The sequence below is a fragment of the Agelaius tricolor genome, unplaced genomic scaffold (genome assembly GCF_023055355.1).
Source record: "Agelaius tricolor isolate 1412-34295 unplaced genomic scaffold, bAgeTri1.0.p SCAF_9, whole genome shotgun sequence".
NCBI classification, from domain to species: Eukaryota; Metazoa; Chordata; class Aves; order Passeriformes; family Icteridae; genus Agelaius; species Agelaius tricolor.
The window spans coordinates 33,479,944-33,497,336 of record NW_027269269.1 but is presented as its reverse complement, the minus strand read 5'-3'; the positions used below and the strand labels follow the sequence as shown (position 1 = coordinate 33,497,336).

The window sequence follows — 17,393 nt, the reverse complement described above, 5'->3', positions numbered from 1 at the left end:
GCGCCCTGTCCGGAACAGCGCGCGGCGGTAGTGGAGAGGGGCGGGGGCAGGGGCAGAGCAGCAGCGGCACTGCGGGCACGGCGGTGCGAGGCGGTTTGTGCCGCCGGTGCTGCCCACGGAGGTAACGCGTCCCGCTGCGGGCCCACACACAGGAGCCAGCGGCCGGCTGTGACAGCTCACCGCTCTTATGCGCCCGGAGGGGCGTGTCTGGCAGCCGTTCCACTCCTCCCCTCGCCTGATTGGTGGCCGGGGCAGCGCCGCGCCCAGCAATTGGCTCGAGGTGCGGCGCCTCGGCCGGTGATTGGCGGACGGCGGAGGAAGTGGCTGGCCACTGGAGGGGGCGGGGCAAGATGGCGGCTGTGCTGGAGGTGGAGGTTGGCGGCCCCGTTGAGCGTGAGGCGGAGGAGGTGCGGGCACGGGGCTGGCGGGGCGCGGTTTGGGCCGAACCGAGTCGGGCTGGGGAGGCGAGGCGCGGACGGGCTGCTTCAGCGTCGTGGGGTGCTCTGTGAAGGGCAGACACAGCGGACGTGGGGCCTGGGGGACGCGGGGTCTGGGAGAACGGGGTAGGCATGTGCGCTGAGAGGCTCGGAGGGTGCCTGGAATGGGACAGCGGCGACTCTGGGTCGCTTTGAGCTTGTAGAGCTTTGGGGAAATGGGTGTGGGGAGTGTTAGGGCGGGGGAGATCCTGGTGTGGGAGGACAGGGGCAGGCTGGCACCGGGAGCTTCGGAGGGCCCATGGGGCAGGGACAGTGCGGGCTCTGGGGGCAGGAGGGCAGCCATGGAGGCATCGCTGTTGTTCCCATGCTGGCTTTAAATGTTCCTGGGGACGAAAAATTACAGAACTGGAAAAAAACCTGTCTGGAAAGATGGAAATGGAAGCAGGGTGGATGCTCTGTCACAGGTACGTGCCACTTTCCGGCACTGCTGTCCCAGGCTTTGCAGTGGCTTTTCACCGTCCCCTGTGCTTCGTGCTTGGGAGGTTTTTTTTTTTCCCACCGGTAAAGAACCAGGAGAACTTGGTTCCATCCTGTCTGCACTGTGGGAGCAGCTGCACAGGGGTCCTAAGTTCACTTAGCTTGTAGAGTCAGGTAATATTTTGTGCCTTTCCTCAAGAATTGGTGGTGTGGCTTAAAAATTGCCAGATGCTGTGGTTGTTTTGGAGGAGATTCCTGGCAGGGCCCAGTTGTGGAGATTCCCTAGTGCATGGCTGAGCTGTGGGAGCTTGTACCTCTGCCCTGTGCCTTGTGCTGCTGCTGGAGAGTGGTGCAGTGGAGTGATGGGAGGATTGAATCCCAGATCAGTCACTCTTGAGTTGCTGCTGGTTATATTTTAAGATACTCCTTGTTGACTTTGTATGTAAAAATGTGGAAGATCCAAATCTCTGATCCTCAGAAGTGAAATTCCCACTTTTCATTCCATCAGGGCCTGTCAGAGAGGGCATCACAAGGAGGCAGCGAATGAAGAGGTGCATATAGGACTGCTTATCCCTGTGATTCCACAAAGTGTTGGAGCAAAACCTATCTGCTTGTGCTGTCCTGAGGTCTTGGCAGCTCTTTGGGCAGAGCAGTTTGCTGATGAGCCACTCATGGTGGGGACCAGAATAAAGCCAAGTTTCCCATGGCCCTGGCTCTGCCTGTGCAGAGGCAAAGGTTTCGTTTCCAGTTATCCAAATGTTTGATCAGTTGGGAGATTTCTGCTCCCTGCTCCTTGTTCCTGTGTCTTATGAGCAGAAAAAATGCAGAATTGAGATTCCAAAAAAAATCTTTTCAGACTTCCACTAAAGAATATGCCTCATCCCAACCTGCCTTGGTTGCACTTACAGCACTGTGGAGGTTTATATTCCTCTTATTTCAGGTTATTCCTGGTAGGTGCTGGGAGACAGAGACTGAAGTTGGGAAAGTGAGATCAGGGCTGTTTTTTGCTCTGGAGCTTTGAGCTGAAATCAGCAACTGCTTATTCTCCATCCTCAAGGCATTCTTCTTGCCTCCTTTGGAGATTTAGAGCATAAGTGGATTACAGTCAGCTCACAGCAGCATGTGTGTTTGCCCAGAGATCCTCCCAGCTCCCTGGGCTGGAAGGAATGTGTGCTCCAGCTTTGCTGTTATCCATATCAACAGTCCTTGTGGTTTTCTCAAGGAGATTATTCTGTGACTGTCCCAGTGGTGGGGATCACAGGTTTGTGGAGGCTTTGGGGCAACAGCTCCTGTAGGAAACCAGGGAGTGGCACAAGGTTCTTCCAAAGGCCATGATGCCACGTCCCAGGAGAGGATTAGACTTTAGTCCTTGATATCCAGTTTCTCGTAGTCATCACCTGGAGGAGGCAGAGGTTTTTGAGAGGATCATGAATTACAGAGGAGACAGAGAACAGAAGAACTGTTCTTAAATCCTTTTCTTTAAAACAAAAAGTTTGTCTAAGAGCTGTAGTTGGTAGCACACTGGGTCCAGTGTTGGTGTGGCAGCTGAAGGATGCTGAAACAGGAGTAGGCTGGTGTTGAACACTTGGTAGAGCTCATCTTCAGCTCCTTCAGTCACCCCTAAATGTTCTTGTCAAACCCCTCTGTGGTGGTGTTCACAGGGGTCCCAGGATGAGGGAAGAGATGAGAATCTTGACTCCATGTTTCAGAAGGCTGATTTATTATTTTATGATATATATTATATTATAAGAAAATGATATATTAAAGCTATACTAAAAGAATAGAAGAAAGGATTTCATCAGAAGGCTAGCAAAGGAATAGAAAGGAATGGAATGATAATAAAATCTTGTGACTGACCAGAGGGTCCAAGTCAGCTGGACTGTGATTGGCCATTAATTAAAAACAACCACATGAGACCAATCAAAGATGCACCTGTTGCATTCCACAGCAGCAGGTAATTATTGTTTTTCTTTTCCTCTGAGGTTTCTTAGGAGAAAAATCCTAGCAAAGGGATTTTTCAGAAAATATCATGGCTACACCCCTCTTGGTAAAGGGAGATTTAGGAGTAGAGGTTCTTCTACCTAGCTGTTGGGGTTAGAAAGAGACCCAAAAGACACAAAAACTGCATGTTAAAATCAGACAACCCCAAGCTAGAAGTGGAATGAATGCTTGCTGGCAAGAGCAGGTGCTTCCTTCACTATTCCTGTGCATTTTTAGCTCTAATCCAAAACTTTTGTGCTAAGAGAGTGTGCAGATCAAGGAGGGGTTAACTGGAAGGTCTGGCTCAGGGTGGCTGCTCTGCCAAGTCCTGTCTGACAGTCATCAGATCCCTCTCAACATCCCTTCTGTCATGTCCTGGCCCCCCCTTAATAAAGTTATTTCAGGAGCTTTGAGCTCTGGGGAATCTGGTGAAGCTCACTCCTTGTACTTGAGAGAAAATTGTGTCCAGGGCCACAGATCCCTGATTGGCTTGGGAGCACAGCTCAGGAGAAGCCTGCTCTGAGCAATGCCAGCAGTGTTTCCACAGGATTTGGAGCTGAGGCATCTTGAATGCATTTGCTGGAAGAATTTGGAGATTCAGGGAAGATGCCAAAGGAAAGAGGCTGGTGAATATCCCAGTCTCTAAGATGGGACCAACACTGTGGAGTGGTTGCTGGTGTGGTACAAAGGAGCAAGCTGAGCCACTGTATAGAAATGCAGATTATTGCTGTGGTTGGAAGGTGCTTGTCAAACATCTTCATCCAGCAAGGGTGGGGGGCAGAGCCTGGGAGGAGTGTGGGTCTTATGGGGGGAGGCAGTGGGAGCACCCGGGTGACTCTCAGAGCTTGTAGAGGGATTGACCTGTGCTGGAGCCAGCAAGCACTAGGGGATTCTCAGAGTCTGCTGTGTGCAGTGACCAGCAAACATTTTAAAATCTCCTTTTTTCCTGTTTGTTTGTTGCTCCAAATTACATTGCAACTACTGAACTGATGGATCTGGATGTGGCTGCTTTAGGAACAGAGGTGCTGGGGAATTTGGTGACACCTTCCCTTGGCTTCTGACACAGTTCAGTGAGCTCTAACAAGGATTTTCATTGCTTTAGATTTTGCATCTAAGTCCTGGAGTGTTTCTTCAGGCCTTGATTCTCAAGGGGTGAATTTCTCGCAGGTGTTGCTCTGGGGTGAAGCTCAGCAGATGTTCCACATCAGGCAGATGGATTGCTGTGCTGTGTTTTTCCCTACCTCCTCACCCTGGGGTAAAATTAGGTGTCACAGAGGAAACAAGGCAGCTGTGCATTCTCAGCTGAGTCTGGCTGTGATCAGAGCTGCTGCTGCAGACACCTGTGTGCTGGTGATGGTGAGCAGGCAGGTGAGGTGACTGCTGCCCCAGCATAAAGGTTGGATCCAAGCCTGTGGCCCTGTACCCAGTGGGGTGAGGTGGAGCTGGTTCCTATGTACACATCTCTGGCATGTGCAGGAAAGAGTGATAACAGTCTGTGTTTGTGGAAACAAGTCTATGGCTTGTTTCCAGCCTTCATCTCCAGTGCCTCAGCAAAACTGGAGTGTCTCCTGCACTGTGAGGATTTGTAAACCCCACATGTATGTTCCCAGCCCAGATGAGCTGCTCTTGATTGAAACTGAGTTTGTGTCTCACCAGGAAAAGGTGATGGGAAGAGCTGTGGGATTCCCTCCCCAGTGCCATGGTCAGGGTGTGCTGCCTGCTCAGTGACCCTGGGTGGGGACATGAGGGATGCTGGAGGCTCCTCAGCAGTTAGGTGAAGATACTGTGAAAAACGCCAATCACTTGCTTTTAAAGTTTAAAAGTTTCATAGTAATAAAATGGTTATAAAAATAGTAATATAATTAGAGTAATGATAATTTGACAATTTGGATTAGGACAATATGAGACAATAAAGACAAAGAGTTACGGACAGTCCAGATACCTTCTTCTGGGCAACATAAGCCTGAAAAAGGACACCCATTAACAGAGGATTAACTCTTAAAAGCAATAGCCTGTTGCATATTCATACACCTCATACATGATGCATAAATTCCATTCAAACACAGGATTCTGTCTGGTCAGTGTCAACTTCTTCCTCTTAATCCTAACAGCGCCTTGGAGGCGGGAAGAAGTTCGTTTCTTTTGATAAGAGAACAATAAATTCTTTTTCTCTGAAAGATTTAGGTGTCCTGTGGCTGCTATCAGGTGTGAGTGCCTCATTCTTTTCTTAAAAAAAATCCCGCTTACATAGTTCTTATTTTAACTTCAAAAGTTACCTTTTAACTACAAGACTACGTTTATCATATTACTAAAATGTTAATACAGCTCTACTAATCAATACAACAAAATACATATAGTAAATATCTGCATAGAGCCATATAATATGCACTTTTCACAATATCAAGGGAAGGTTTTGCCCAGAGAAGCTGTGAATTCCCCATCCCTGGAGGTGTTCAAGAGCAGGTTGGATGGTGCTTGGAGCAACCTGCTCTAGAGGAGGTGTCCCCATGGGAGGAGGGTTGGAGTAAAATGAGTTTTGAGGTCTCTCCAACTCAAAGCATTCTGTGGTTCTGTGATTCTATATAAAGTTCCAGGTGAAAGCAGAAATGCGGTGTTGAAGCTCCCCTTATTCCTCCCCTGTCCAAAAGTGAGAGTATTCACGTTTTTGTGAATCTTACTGGAGAAGATGGGATACAAGTATCCATTGTCAATCATCACTAATACCAGCAGCTCCCCTTGCTCTCTGTAGCTCCTGCCTGTGGTGTTTGGGAGGAATTTCCAATTATCTCAGCAAAACAAGGCCTAAATCTTTCTTTTACTGTGATTTTGAAATCTTATTGGCATTGGTTTGTTGCTGGTGTGTGACATACTGTCCCCTGTCCTGCAGCCTAGTGGGATTTTGGCCTCCTACCACTGGTGGGAGCATTGGCTTCACTGGGATCACCACTCTGCCCTGAGACCTCTGGCTGGGTTGTGAATGTGGGATTTAAGCCAGTCCTTTTGTTCTGGTCACATGGGATGTTGGACAGAGCCTTGGCTCCAATAAAATATGGGAGTGTAAGTAAGGTGGAGGAGCAGGGAGAGTTGCTGCTCTTCCTGGGAAGGTGAAGGACAGCTCTGGGCTGTGCTGGCACTGTGGGCATTTGGAGGTTTCTTATTTAAAGCATCTGAATCCAGAGTTTCCCAGCAGCTGATTTCATGGATATTTTTTTTTTCTCTGTAGATTGATCTTTCACACTTGTCCCCAGAGGAGAGATGGAGGTGAGTTTTGGGAGCTAATTTGGAGCACACAGCTCAACTGAGCTCCTGCTACTGAGCAGAGCAAGCAGCAGCAGCACAGCTTGTGATCACAGTGGGGCAGGAAAGGATCACTGTTTTTTGATGGGGGGAAGTATGGACTGTCTTAGAAGGCAATAGTTTTTTTCTTTTAAACTGCTGCTAAATATAGAATCACAAAATTGTTAAGGTTGCAAAAGCCCTCTGAGATCATAGAGTCCAACCATTCAGCACTGACGAGGTCACCACTAAACCGTGTCCCCAGGTGCCACATCTACATGTCTGTTCAATCCCTCCTGGCATGGGGACTCCACCACTACCCCACCACAAGCCTGTGTTTGGGCTGGACAGCCCTTTCTGTGTAGAAATTTTCCCAATATCCATCCTAAACCTCCCCTGGCACAACCTGAGGCCATTTACTCTTGTCCCATCACTTGTTAGCTGGAAGAAGAGCCCAACCCCCACCTAGGCCCACCCTCCTGTCAGGGCCTTGTAGAGAACAAGAAGATCCCCCCAAGCCTCCTTTGGTCCAGGCTGAGCCTCCCCAGCTCCCTCAGCCATTCCTCACCAGACTTGTGCTCTTGGCCCTTCTCAAGCTCTTTTACCCTTCTCTGGACAACCTCCAGCCCTTCAATATCTGCCTTATAATAAGGGGCTTGAAAAATTCCTCTTTTTTCCTTAGCAAAACCAATTTAATCCAGATGCTTATTGAAAATCACAGTTAGACTTGACTCTCAGTATTGCACCAGCACAGGCCGACTTGCTGGAACAGCTCTGTGGAGAAGGGCCTTGGGGTCCTGGTGGAGAACAAACTGTCCCTGAGCCAGCAGTGCCCTCTGGGCTAAGGAGGCCAGTGGAATTCTAAGGTGCATTGGGAATAGCATTGCCAGCTAGTCAAAGGAGGTGATCCTGCCCCTCTACTCAGCCCTGCTGAGGCACCTCTGGGAGTGCTGTGTCCAATTCTGAGCTCCTCAGGACAAGAGAGACATGGAGCTCCTGGAGTGGGTCCTGTGGAGGGTGCAGAGAAGGGTAAAAGAGCTTGAGAAGGGGCAAGAGCACATGAGGGGACCGGAGCATCTCTCCTATGGGGAAAGGCTGAGGGAGCTGGGGCTGTTCAGCCTCAAGAGGAGATGACTGGCAGGGGACCTCATCAGTGTCTGTCAGCTCTTAATTCCACTGTGTTTTTTGGTCAAACAGCACAAGCTGGGCAAAGAAACCCCAGGTGTCTGGCGAGTATCAGGCTGGAAATCACTTGTTCCAGAATGCTCCATGGATGCATGGATGGAGAGAAGCAATTTGCTGGGGTTTTGGGGGTTTTACCAGATGTCAGCTGTTCCTCCTGCTCTCCACCCTGACCCTTCCAGCCTTTGGACAAGAGGGAGAACAGTGTTAGTGGTTCCAAAACTGGGCTGAGGGTTTGGTATTGAGAATTAGCATACACTCTGGGTCAAACAGTTGCAGTGTGCTCCAGGAAGGCACTGCTTGATCAGGAAGGTTGAGAGAGATGACCCCACTGGTGGTCCCTTCTAACCTTGCCCATTCTGGGATTGCAAGTTATGCTGACTGTGCACTCCATGTTCATTAGTTCAGGTACACCTGGGGGAGTTCTCCACCTCCTTCACGCTCAGATGGGCAAGGTGGTGTTCTTGGCTTTCACAGTGTAGAAGTGAAAGCTGCTCTGGTCTCAGTCTCTCTCTGCAGCCTTTGTCCCTTCCCCTCTGGATTGTTCACAAACACAATTCTTCTTAGTGCTGTTTTTCCATCTGCTCTTCCTGGCTCTCCTGAGGTGTTTGTAGCCCAGCATGCAGCCTGCACCAGTGTGCTCTTCAGCCTCCTTTTCCTGGTTGTTGCAGGGTGGAGCACGTCCGGATGCACGCCAAGCACCGCGGGCACGAGGCGATGCATGCCGAGATGGTGCTCATCCTCATCGCCACCCTCGTGGTGGCACAGCTCCTCCTGGTGCAGTGGAAGCAGCGGCACCCTCGCTCCTACAATGTAAGTTACCCCACAGCCAGTCTGCCTCCCACACTGCGTGGGGGTGCTGAGCAATGCCCTCCTTTTGCTGATGAGGAGAGTGTTCCTGGTTTTCCTATTGTCTGGTGTTGATTCCCTTGTTTCTCCCAGCACATGTGGGATTCCAGCTGAGGATGAGGATGGATGTCTCGGAAGGCCTCAGGTTTCTGTTGGAAATGATGCAGATAACTCAGTGTGACCTAGTGCTTTCAATCAGGGATGGACAAGCAGATCCTGGCGGGTGTCCTAAGGGAAGCTGCATTTTGTGGGTGCTCCCTTGGAAGCAATGGGGGCTTCTTGCTGCTGGCAGCCTGGGTTTGATGGTTCCTGTGATGTCTATAGAGCATGACACGGCACAAAGCACCAAGACTCCATCAAGAGGGTGCATAAGAGCAATTTATTATAGCAACATGTTGCCTTTATAGTTTTTCAAGGTATTTGCATTTATTTAACAGACACGTTCACTGCCCATCGGTCATAAGAAAGAAACAAAACTCTCAATAGGTGAAAAGGAGCCACATAATTCTGTGAGCCAGCTAAAGTCTGTATCTCTTAACTTTCTCTCCTTCATCACGTTGCCATGGTGACAGCCTTGGTGTCTTCCTCGGGAGAGATACGGGGCTTTCCTTATCTTCAGGAAGCCTTCACTGCCTCACAAGAACAGCACAAAATGCCTTTCCTACACTGCAGCACTCTGCTGAGCAGACCTGCCACTTGCTGATGCCACCAGCTTGTCTGGGTCTGTTAGTTACATGAAGCAACTTCCTGGTCATAGTAATAATATTGATTAATGTTTCCAGGTAGCACCTGTAGTCCTCTGTGAGCTTTAAACCAAACCTATTTGCCTGTTTCCCTCCAGCAGCACAGTGGGAGCTCAGCTACACAGCTGTAGATTCTTTTGGGAATAGGCTGTAGTGCAGAGGCAAGCCAAAACCTTCTTGCCTTGTGTAATTCCTGTCTGAGGTGTCTGTGGTTGCAGTGTTAGGATCCTGGGAAGGTGAAGGTTTATGTAGCTGCCTTACAACAACTAGTTGTGTGTATCATCTCCCATACATTCCTCTGGATATGATTCCTCTGTGTTCTCCTGCCAGCTGTACCCTTTGCTCCCAAAAACCATGTGGCTGCTGCCTCTGACTCCCTCACAAAACCATGGAACTGTGTGAGTTGGAAAAGCCCTGTGAGATCATTGAGTCCAGCAGTTACTCCTGCACTAAACCTTGTCCTCAAGTTCCACATCCGCACAGCTTTTAAATCCCTCCAGGGATGGTGACTCCATCACTGTCTCAGGCAGCCTGTGCCAGGGTTTCACCACCCTTTCTGGGAAGAAATTTTCCCAATATGCAACCTTAACCTTCTCTAGAAAAACTTGAGGCCTTTTCCTAGTGTCCTGTCACTTGTTTCCTGGGAGGACAGACAGAGCCCCACGTGGCTATAACCTCTTTCCAGGTAGATGCAGAGAGCAGGAAGGTCCTCTCTGAGCTTTCTTTTCTCCAGGCTGAGCCTCCCCAGCTCCCTCAGATGCTCCCTATCCAACTCATGTGCTGAGCTTTGAGCTCTTCTCTAGGTGCCACAGGTCAAACCTCCCCAGGTTCCTGGTGCAATCCAGGGCCATTTGATGCAGGCAGGAGAATGGCTGCCACGGCTGACAGTGTGCTTCTGGTGTTTGAGGAGCAGAGAACAAGCTCCAAATGCCTTTCCTCTGTTTGTGCAGATGGTGACCCTCTTCCAGATGTGGGTAGTACCTCTGTATTTCACTATCAAGCTGAACTGGTGGCGGTTCCTGGTGATCTGGGTGCTCTTCTCAGCAGTCACAGCTTTTGTCACCTTCCGGGCAACTCGAAAGCCTCTGGTACAGACAACACCCAGGTTTGTCTGCTGTTCCTGGGAAACTCCTCAGCCCCAGGGTAACCATTGCAAGGATCTCTTTCCAGTTTTCCTGCACAGATGTGTGTTGAGCTTTGCACCCTGGCAGTGTGAGAGCCCTGCTCATGTGAAAGAGTGTGAAGCACTTAGCTGGCAGCCAGCCCAATATACCTGGTACCTGGGTGGGGGGTGGAAAGGTGGAGTCCATGTGGGGTGGTGTCCTCACCCAGGGCATTCCCAGCATGCAGCACGCTTCCTTATGGCCTTTGGAGATCATGAGGTTTCTAGTTTGGAAGTCAAGACTGTGAGCAGCCCATGACAGGTTGAATTAGGAATGTAAAGCTCTTGTCCGTGTGTAGGTGAAGTGTCTGCAAAAACACAACAGGTGTGAAAAATAAAACTCTTCAGATGATTGGCACACTTTCATTCAGGGAAAAATGAAGTAATGAAATTCTTTGTTTTAATGCTTTACAGACTGGTTTATAAATGGTTTCTACTAATATACAAGATCAGCTATGCCACTGGGATCGTGGGGTACATGGCTGTCATGTTTACGCTTTTTGGACTTAACCTATTATTCAGGTGAGTGAATCTCTCAGCTCCCACTCCTGGGGCAATCAATGGCATGGAACACACCTTTGGCTATTACTCTGGAAAATCGGTTTACTTGGCAATGATTAATGGGACCAAAGACACTATTGGGGTGTCCTTTCACTCCTGGGGGGATGACAGGATGCTGGTACCTGAACTGGTCTGGGTTGCTGGAGAGCCCTTCTTCCAGCTCACTTGTTGGAAGCTCCCCCAGCTCTGGGGGCAGCAGTGGCTTTTTTTTTTTTTTTTTTTTTTTTTTTTTTTTTTTTTTTTTTGCTATACTGCAAGAAGCAGCCAGTCCATGGGTGGTGGCAGAAGACTCAAGCCCAAACCAGCTTCATCGTTAGAGAGTTTGCTTCTCTGGAGTAATACATTCTCTAGAATATGATTACAGTGGCTTTGCCCTCAAAAAACCCTGTTGCTGGTTTTTCTGTTGTAGAATCAAACCAGAAGATGCGATGGACTTTGGCATCTCCCTCCTCTTCTATGGTCTTTACTATGGAGTGCTGGAACGGGACTTTGCTGAAATGTGTGCAGATTACATGGCCTCAACCATCGGGGTGAGTTCACGGTGGATTGTACCCCAGGCCAGAGTTGTGCCCCGTATCAGGAGGCCTGAAACATGTTGGGCTCTGCAGCAGCTTTGGCTCCCCTCAAATGGGAATTCCCCCCTCAAGGAAGGGTCGCTGGATCTAATATAATAAGAGTTGCTCTGAGATCCTTCCTGAAGAGCGCAGCCTCTGCAGGGTTCCATCTCCAGGACAGGAAGTTCTTTCCTCTGAGGGTGGTGAGACACTGGCACAGATTCCCCAGAGAAGCTGTGGCTGCCCCATTTCCTGGAAGTGTACCAGGCCAGATTGGATAGAGTTTGTAACAACCTGGATTAGTGGAAGGTGTCCCTGCCCATGGAAAGAGGTTGAACTGGGTGACCTTCAAGGTCCCTTCCAACCCAAGCCATTTTCTGATTCTATGGAGAAGTGGAATGGTTTGTTTAGCCCTGCTAAACTGACAAATATTTCTTTTCCTGGGCATTTAAAATCTCCAATGAACACTCCCATTTCGGACACCACTGTGCTTGCATTAACTTGTGACCTGCAGCCACCAGGGAAGGATTCACACTGTGGGCTTCCTTCCTTGTACCTGCTGCAACTTTAGCTGTCCCTGTGGACAGAGGATGCAGTGGCCTAAAATCTGTAGCCCACTCACTTGGTATCAAAATAACCCACTCCACCAAAAATACATGACCTAGGACACCAGTGGAGTAGGTCATGTTTCTTCTTTTCAGCAGCTGTTTAGGGTCTTGGACTTTGTGTTTCCATCTTTCTGAGCTTTCTGCTGCTGCTCCTTGAGGTTCTGCTCCAGCCCCTGGCCTGCCACACTAGGACACCTTGGCACAGGGTCTCTCTTAGATTCTCAGGGCTCTGTTGGATGTTCAGAGCAAAGCTCTGCCAGGGCTCTGCCAGAGGCATGTTTTGCTGATGGTACTAAACCAGGAGGAACTGTGACCTCCTTGGAGAGAGAGCTGGGCAAGCTCCAGCTGTGTGAAATTTAACAGGGGCCAGATTCCCTGCCTGGGATGGTGTAATCCTGGTTATAGGTACAAATTTGGGAATAAGAGTCCAGAGAGAGTTCTATGGAAAGGAATTAGGGAGTTAGGGTTGACACCAAGTTGAATATGAAGTGTGTCCTGACTGCTAAAAGGTGCCAGCTGTGTCCTGGGGTGCATCAGGCATGGCATCAATGTGTGGCCAGGGGAGGTGATTGTCCAGCCATGAGGAAAGGGAGTGAAGCTGAATTGGGGGGGTGCAGGTTGGACATGAGGTAATGGTTATTTACCCAGAGGGAACAGGCTCCCCAGAGACATGATCATGTCATCAAGTCTGCCAGAGTTCAAAAAGTCCCTTAGTCATATGGTTTAGTTTTAGGTAGTGGAGCAGGGAGTTTGACTCAATGACCTGAGGGATCCCTTGCAGCTGGAGTGTGTGGGACCTGGTTTTGTGACCACACTCTCTGTGTTATGTCAGCCCTGTGCTGAGCCATGAGGCTGGGAAATGGAGAGGGGTGGCTGCTCTCTCTGTGCTTTGCTGAATGAGAGTCAGGGACCTGCAGGGCTGGAGGTGGGGGCTCTATCTGACTGGCAGCCCAAAGTTGTTATTTTGGATCAAAGCTGTGACCTCCAGCTTGTCCCACTCTCTCTCCCAGTCTCTGCCCTGGGTGCATGGCCCTGGCAGGCAGCTGAAAACCCACCTGGCTGTTGAGGAGCAGAGAGGGCTGGCCCCTCGACATTGGGAAGGGGGTGTGACGGGCCACTGCATCACTGAGCAGCTGTCCTGTTGTAGTTGTTCCCACAGCTGGACCTGTAACAAGGTTTTAAGCCCCAAAGGCCAAGGCTGGACTCGTGGGGAGCTGAGCCCAGCCCTCCTTAGAGCTTAGCTGTGCCAGCGCGGGTGTGGGACACGTGGCCTGCCACTGTCACTGCTCTCCCTCTGCTCTGCCCCCGCTCAGTTCTACAGCGCCTCAGGGATGCCCACCAAGCACCTCTCTGACAGCGTCTGCGCCGTCTGCGGCCAGCAGATCTTCGTGGATGTCAACGAGGAAGGGATCATTGAGAACACCTACCGCCTCTCCTGCAACCACGTGTATCCTTCTCTGCAGGTGCCAGCCCCCTGCCTCACTGGCCCCACGCTGGGGTGGGCAGCAGGGAGCTCCTGCCCCACGGCTTCTCCCGTGCTGGGTGAAGAAATGCCTGTTCTGGGAAGCGAGGCTGTCCAGCTGACTTTGCATGTGATCTGTCCCTGTGTCATCACTGACTTGGCATGGGAAGAGGTGTCCCTGAAATTACTTCGTTGCCACTCCCAAGTGGTTGTTTCCTCTTCCTTCTCATCCCCAGCTCCCTCTGCCGAGTCATGGAGCTGCACCTCAGTTTTTACCTGCTTTTGACAAATCTGCTGTGACCCATCTGTCTGGCAGTGCCCCCAGCAGATATTCTGGCAGAGGTGATGGTGTGAGGTCAGGACATGAGGCATCCCTGCTCCATGCCACACTGGCCCCTCATCAGAGATGCATTGCAGTGGGTCCGAGTGTCTATAAGGAAGAACTGTGGGGAAACACTGCTGGCCCCCTCTGAAAACAGCCCCCTGGTCAGCATGCTGATTGCTACCTGCTCTGGCCACAGCCCAGCAGCTTCCTCCTTCTCCTGAACTCCTCCAGGGTTTCCAGCACGCTGGACTCACTCAGCCCTTTCTGTCAGCTGATTGATGAGAACTGGGTTTTGAAACTGGAAGTCCTAGTTGGTGCTCAGTCCCAGCTGAGGTGGCACGTGGGGTTTTTTCCCTGTGGTGACTCAGTCTACACATGGGATGTCCTCTGGCAGTGTGTATGTTACTGCCTGCGAGGTGGTTTCCAAACTGGGCTTGAGCAAAGGTCATGCTGGCAGAACAGGAGCCTAAATTTAACTCTTGGGAGCTGTTGGTGAGATTTATGGCTGACCCTGTGCAAGGGCCTGGGACTGCAGCAGCTTGGGGTGGCGTGGCTGTCAGAGGAGCTGGTTGGTGCTCCTGGGTCCTCAAGGGTGATGGCTGGCTGGGCACTCCTGCATCTATGTCTCCAGGGCTGACAAGGAAGTGACTCCTGTTGCTGCTGCCTGGCATTCTTCCATGTTTTGAGCAGCATAGATATTCTGGGAAAAGTCTGTTTGCTCTGTGACACCAATGTACGTGGCAGAGTCATCTGCAGCCACCTCATATTTTCCTGTAACTTCTGCAGGCTGTGCTCAGGTTATGCAAATCCTTTTGACAGAGCATAGCAAGCACTTGTCAGTCAGACCCTTACTTACAGAGAAATTCCTTAAATGTTAATTCCAGGAAGCTTTGAAGAAGGCTTCCAAAATGCATGCAGTTCACAGAGCTCTTCCAGGCTGTCCAAACCTTCTCAGTGCTTGGGCACCATCACTGAAGAGTTTCAGTCTCCCTGGTGCCCATGCATGGGTCAGGGCCTTCATGCTGCCACCCTGGCTCTGTTCTGCTGCCCCATGAGCTCCTTCCGCTGTCCTGGAAGCTGCTGCACCTTCTAGGAAAGGGCTGTGGTTGTGCAATGCACCATCCTCACATGGGGGGATGTTTCCATGGCTCTGGGGGGACTTCCTTGGCCTTGGTGGTTTCCTCCACACTGAGCCATGTATCCCCCTCTTCTTCCAGTTCCCCTTAACGTGCCACTCCCCAGGTTCCATGAGTTCTGCATCCGGGGCTGGTGCATTGTCGGGAAGAAGCAGACGTGTCCATACTGCAAAGAGAAGGTGGATCTCAAGAGGATGTTCAGTAATCCGTATCCTTTCTCCTGCTGGGAGCCAGCACTTTGGGAAGGGAAGCAGTGGGTAGAGCACACAAGGGGTGAGAGGCTTGCCTGGCACCCTCAGTAGGTCTCTGCAGCACGTGGCTCTGGCAGAGACCCTGCAAAACCCAGGGCAAGCCTGGCCACAGCCGTCCCTCCATGAGGACTCATGTCTGTCCTTCCTGGGTGCTTGTCCATCCCTCTGGGCACCTGTGTTCTCTGTCCCTGCTTTTGGGTGGCTTCTGGGTGGGTTGTGCTTCTCTCATCCCTTTCCCCACGACTCTTTAACTCCTTCCTGCCCAGCTGGGAGAGGCCTCATGTCATGTATGGGCAGCTGCTGGACTGGCTGCGCTACTTGGTGGCCTGGCAGCCGGTGATCATCGGACTGGTCCAGGGAATCAACTACATCCTGGGGCTGGAGTAAGGGCAGGCGGTGGGGAGCCGCGGAACCACGAGAGGACATTGCCACCAGGGATGCTGGCTTTGCTCCGTCACCTCTCAGGACCTTGGCCACCACCAAGGACAGCAACATCAGGGCCCCTCCTGCTGGGGCTAGGGGAGGATTTTTTTAAAAAGCAATTATTTTAATGAGCATATTTAAAACTTTCTATTGCAGCCAAAAAGAGACGCTTGTCCCCTTTCCCTGTCCCTGTCCAGCCCTTTGCAGCGCCCTGCTGGGCTGAGCTTTGGGCTGGGGGCTGTTCACCAGCTCCTTCCTGCCACTCTGTCAGGGGAGGCCATGACAGAGAAGAGCCAAGGCTTTGTCAGCTCCCAATGCCAGCACCCTGGAGCAGCCTTGCTGGCAGCGAGGATGGGATATGGGGGCTGCAGAGGAGAGGCTGGAGCCCAGTGCCCTGAAAGAGGGGATGAAGGTCACCTGGCTACCCCCAGCTGCCAGGTCCACTCTGGGTGCCACGGGTATGCCAGCAGGAACCAGGCTGCTCTCCAGCATGGTGATGGTGGGCTCTGCCTTGGGGAACCCTTTTATATGCTCCCAAATTTTCTGTGTTCCTCCCTGGAGTCCAGCAGCGTCCCCTGACTGCTCGGGGGGGGCGGGGGGGGTCAGCCAAGGCGTGGAGTGGGGCCAGTGCTGCTCCTCTCCGTGCCCTTGTGGGTGATGGTGGCGGTACGTCAGGAGCAGCCAAGAGCAGGTGCCCCTGCCCCGGGCGCAGGTCCGCCCTCACTGCATATTGCTCTTGGCACTGGAATAAAAGGGATGGAGTGAAGGTTGGGCTGGTGCTGGCATTTCCCTGCCCCAGCATTACTCCATGACATCCTCCTGGCCTTGCTGCTAGGAGCCATGCTAAGGTCCTGCTGGGGCAAGTGGGCTTGGGCTCAGTTTTTGGTAGTGGGTGGGGTAAAGTCCCCAATCCCAGGGCCAGCAGTGGTATTTTGGCTTGTGGAGACTTGAGTCATATTCCCTGGGGGCACAAGGCAGCTCCTGGCTCAGGGGATTTGGGAAGTGGTCACAGTGCTGACATGGCTGTGTGGGCTGTGTTCCCCCTGGGGAACCCCAGCACCGTGCTGAATCCTCTGAGTTTTCTTTTGAATGAAACCACATTGCAGTATTGTGCCAAACACCAAAATAAGAGCCCTGGAAATGGAGACGTGGCCCTGGGTTTTTCTTGATCGTCTTCCTTGCTGCAGGGCATGGAAAGTTCCTCCTTTCATCTCTCCTAGGGGACAGATATTGGGTGGATAATGCCCAAGCACCCATCTGCATTCCCTGCTCACTTCTTTCACCCTGTAGCATCCAGAGCTAAGCTGGTTGGTATTGCACTTGCCAGGTCCCCAAGATAACACTCCTGTTCCTGTCACCCTCCTCCTCTGCTGGGAATGGATAACAAAACTCACTCGGAGTTCAGGGACTATTTTCCAAGACTTGCCAGGGCCTGTGACTCAGGTGGCTGCTTCTGCCCTATTGCTGTATCCACACTGGCTCTCAGCCTTGATGCTGCTGAGAAGTGGGGTGTGGGGCCTGGCCCCTGGTTTTGTAACCAGTGGGTTGTCAAAACCACATCTGCTGTCAAGGGGCTGGCTCTGGGGGTGGGGGACTGCTGAGGGACATAGGAGATGGCTTCTTGCAGCCAAGAACTAAAGCCCTGGCAGTTTCTATCTGCTAAGCTGTTGTCCTCCTCCAGCTGGGACACCCAGGGGCCAACACCCAGGCTCTCCCAGCCACTGTCGTACTCAGTCTCCTGGGGACTTCACCCACCTTCCTCCTGTCCCTGATCCCAAAGCATCGGGGAGCAAACCAGCCTGTTCAGAGTCCTGTGATACTCAGCCAGCGCCCCGTGTGCTGGACACTGGGGGGCCCAGCTGTGCCCCACATCCCTGTCGAGCCCATGGATGCTCCCCTAGGGGCGGGGGCGGTCCTGGATGCCGATCACGGGAGTGCCTGAGGGATGTGGGATGTGTATCCCCAGG

General features: G+C 51.5%; 1 protein-coding gene across 4 annotated transcripts; it reads left to right on the top strand.

The window, feature by feature from the left end:
• The first annotated feature begins 31 nt into the window (after positions 1-31).
• On the top strand, positions 32-16,571 carry RNF121 (ring finger protein 121). Of its 4 annotated transcripts, none has more exons than XM_071433586.1 (9): positions 32-280; positions 6,118-6,155; positions 8,024-8,165; positions 9,895-10,049; positions 10,521-10,628; positions 11,077-11,197; positions 13,143-13,276; positions 14,859-14,960; positions 15,270-16,571. In XM_071433586.1, the coding sequence occupies exons 1-9, from the start codon at positions 188-190 to the stop codon at positions 15,388-15,390; spliced, it is 1,014 nt and encodes a 337-aa protein (XP_071289687.1). In that variant the 5' UTR covers positions 32-187; the 3' UTR covers positions 15,391-16,571. The 4 variants fall into 4 exon arrangements, with proteins under 4 accessions (XP_071289687.1, XP_071289686.1, XP_071289688.1 ...); XM_071433585.1 differs by having other exon boundaries at positions 252-407; positions 13,143-13,292; positions 14,834-14,960; XM_071433587.1 differs by having other exon boundaries at positions 258-407; positions 14,859-14,957; positions 15,256-16,571.
• Positions 16,572-17,393: the final 822 nt, after the last annotated feature.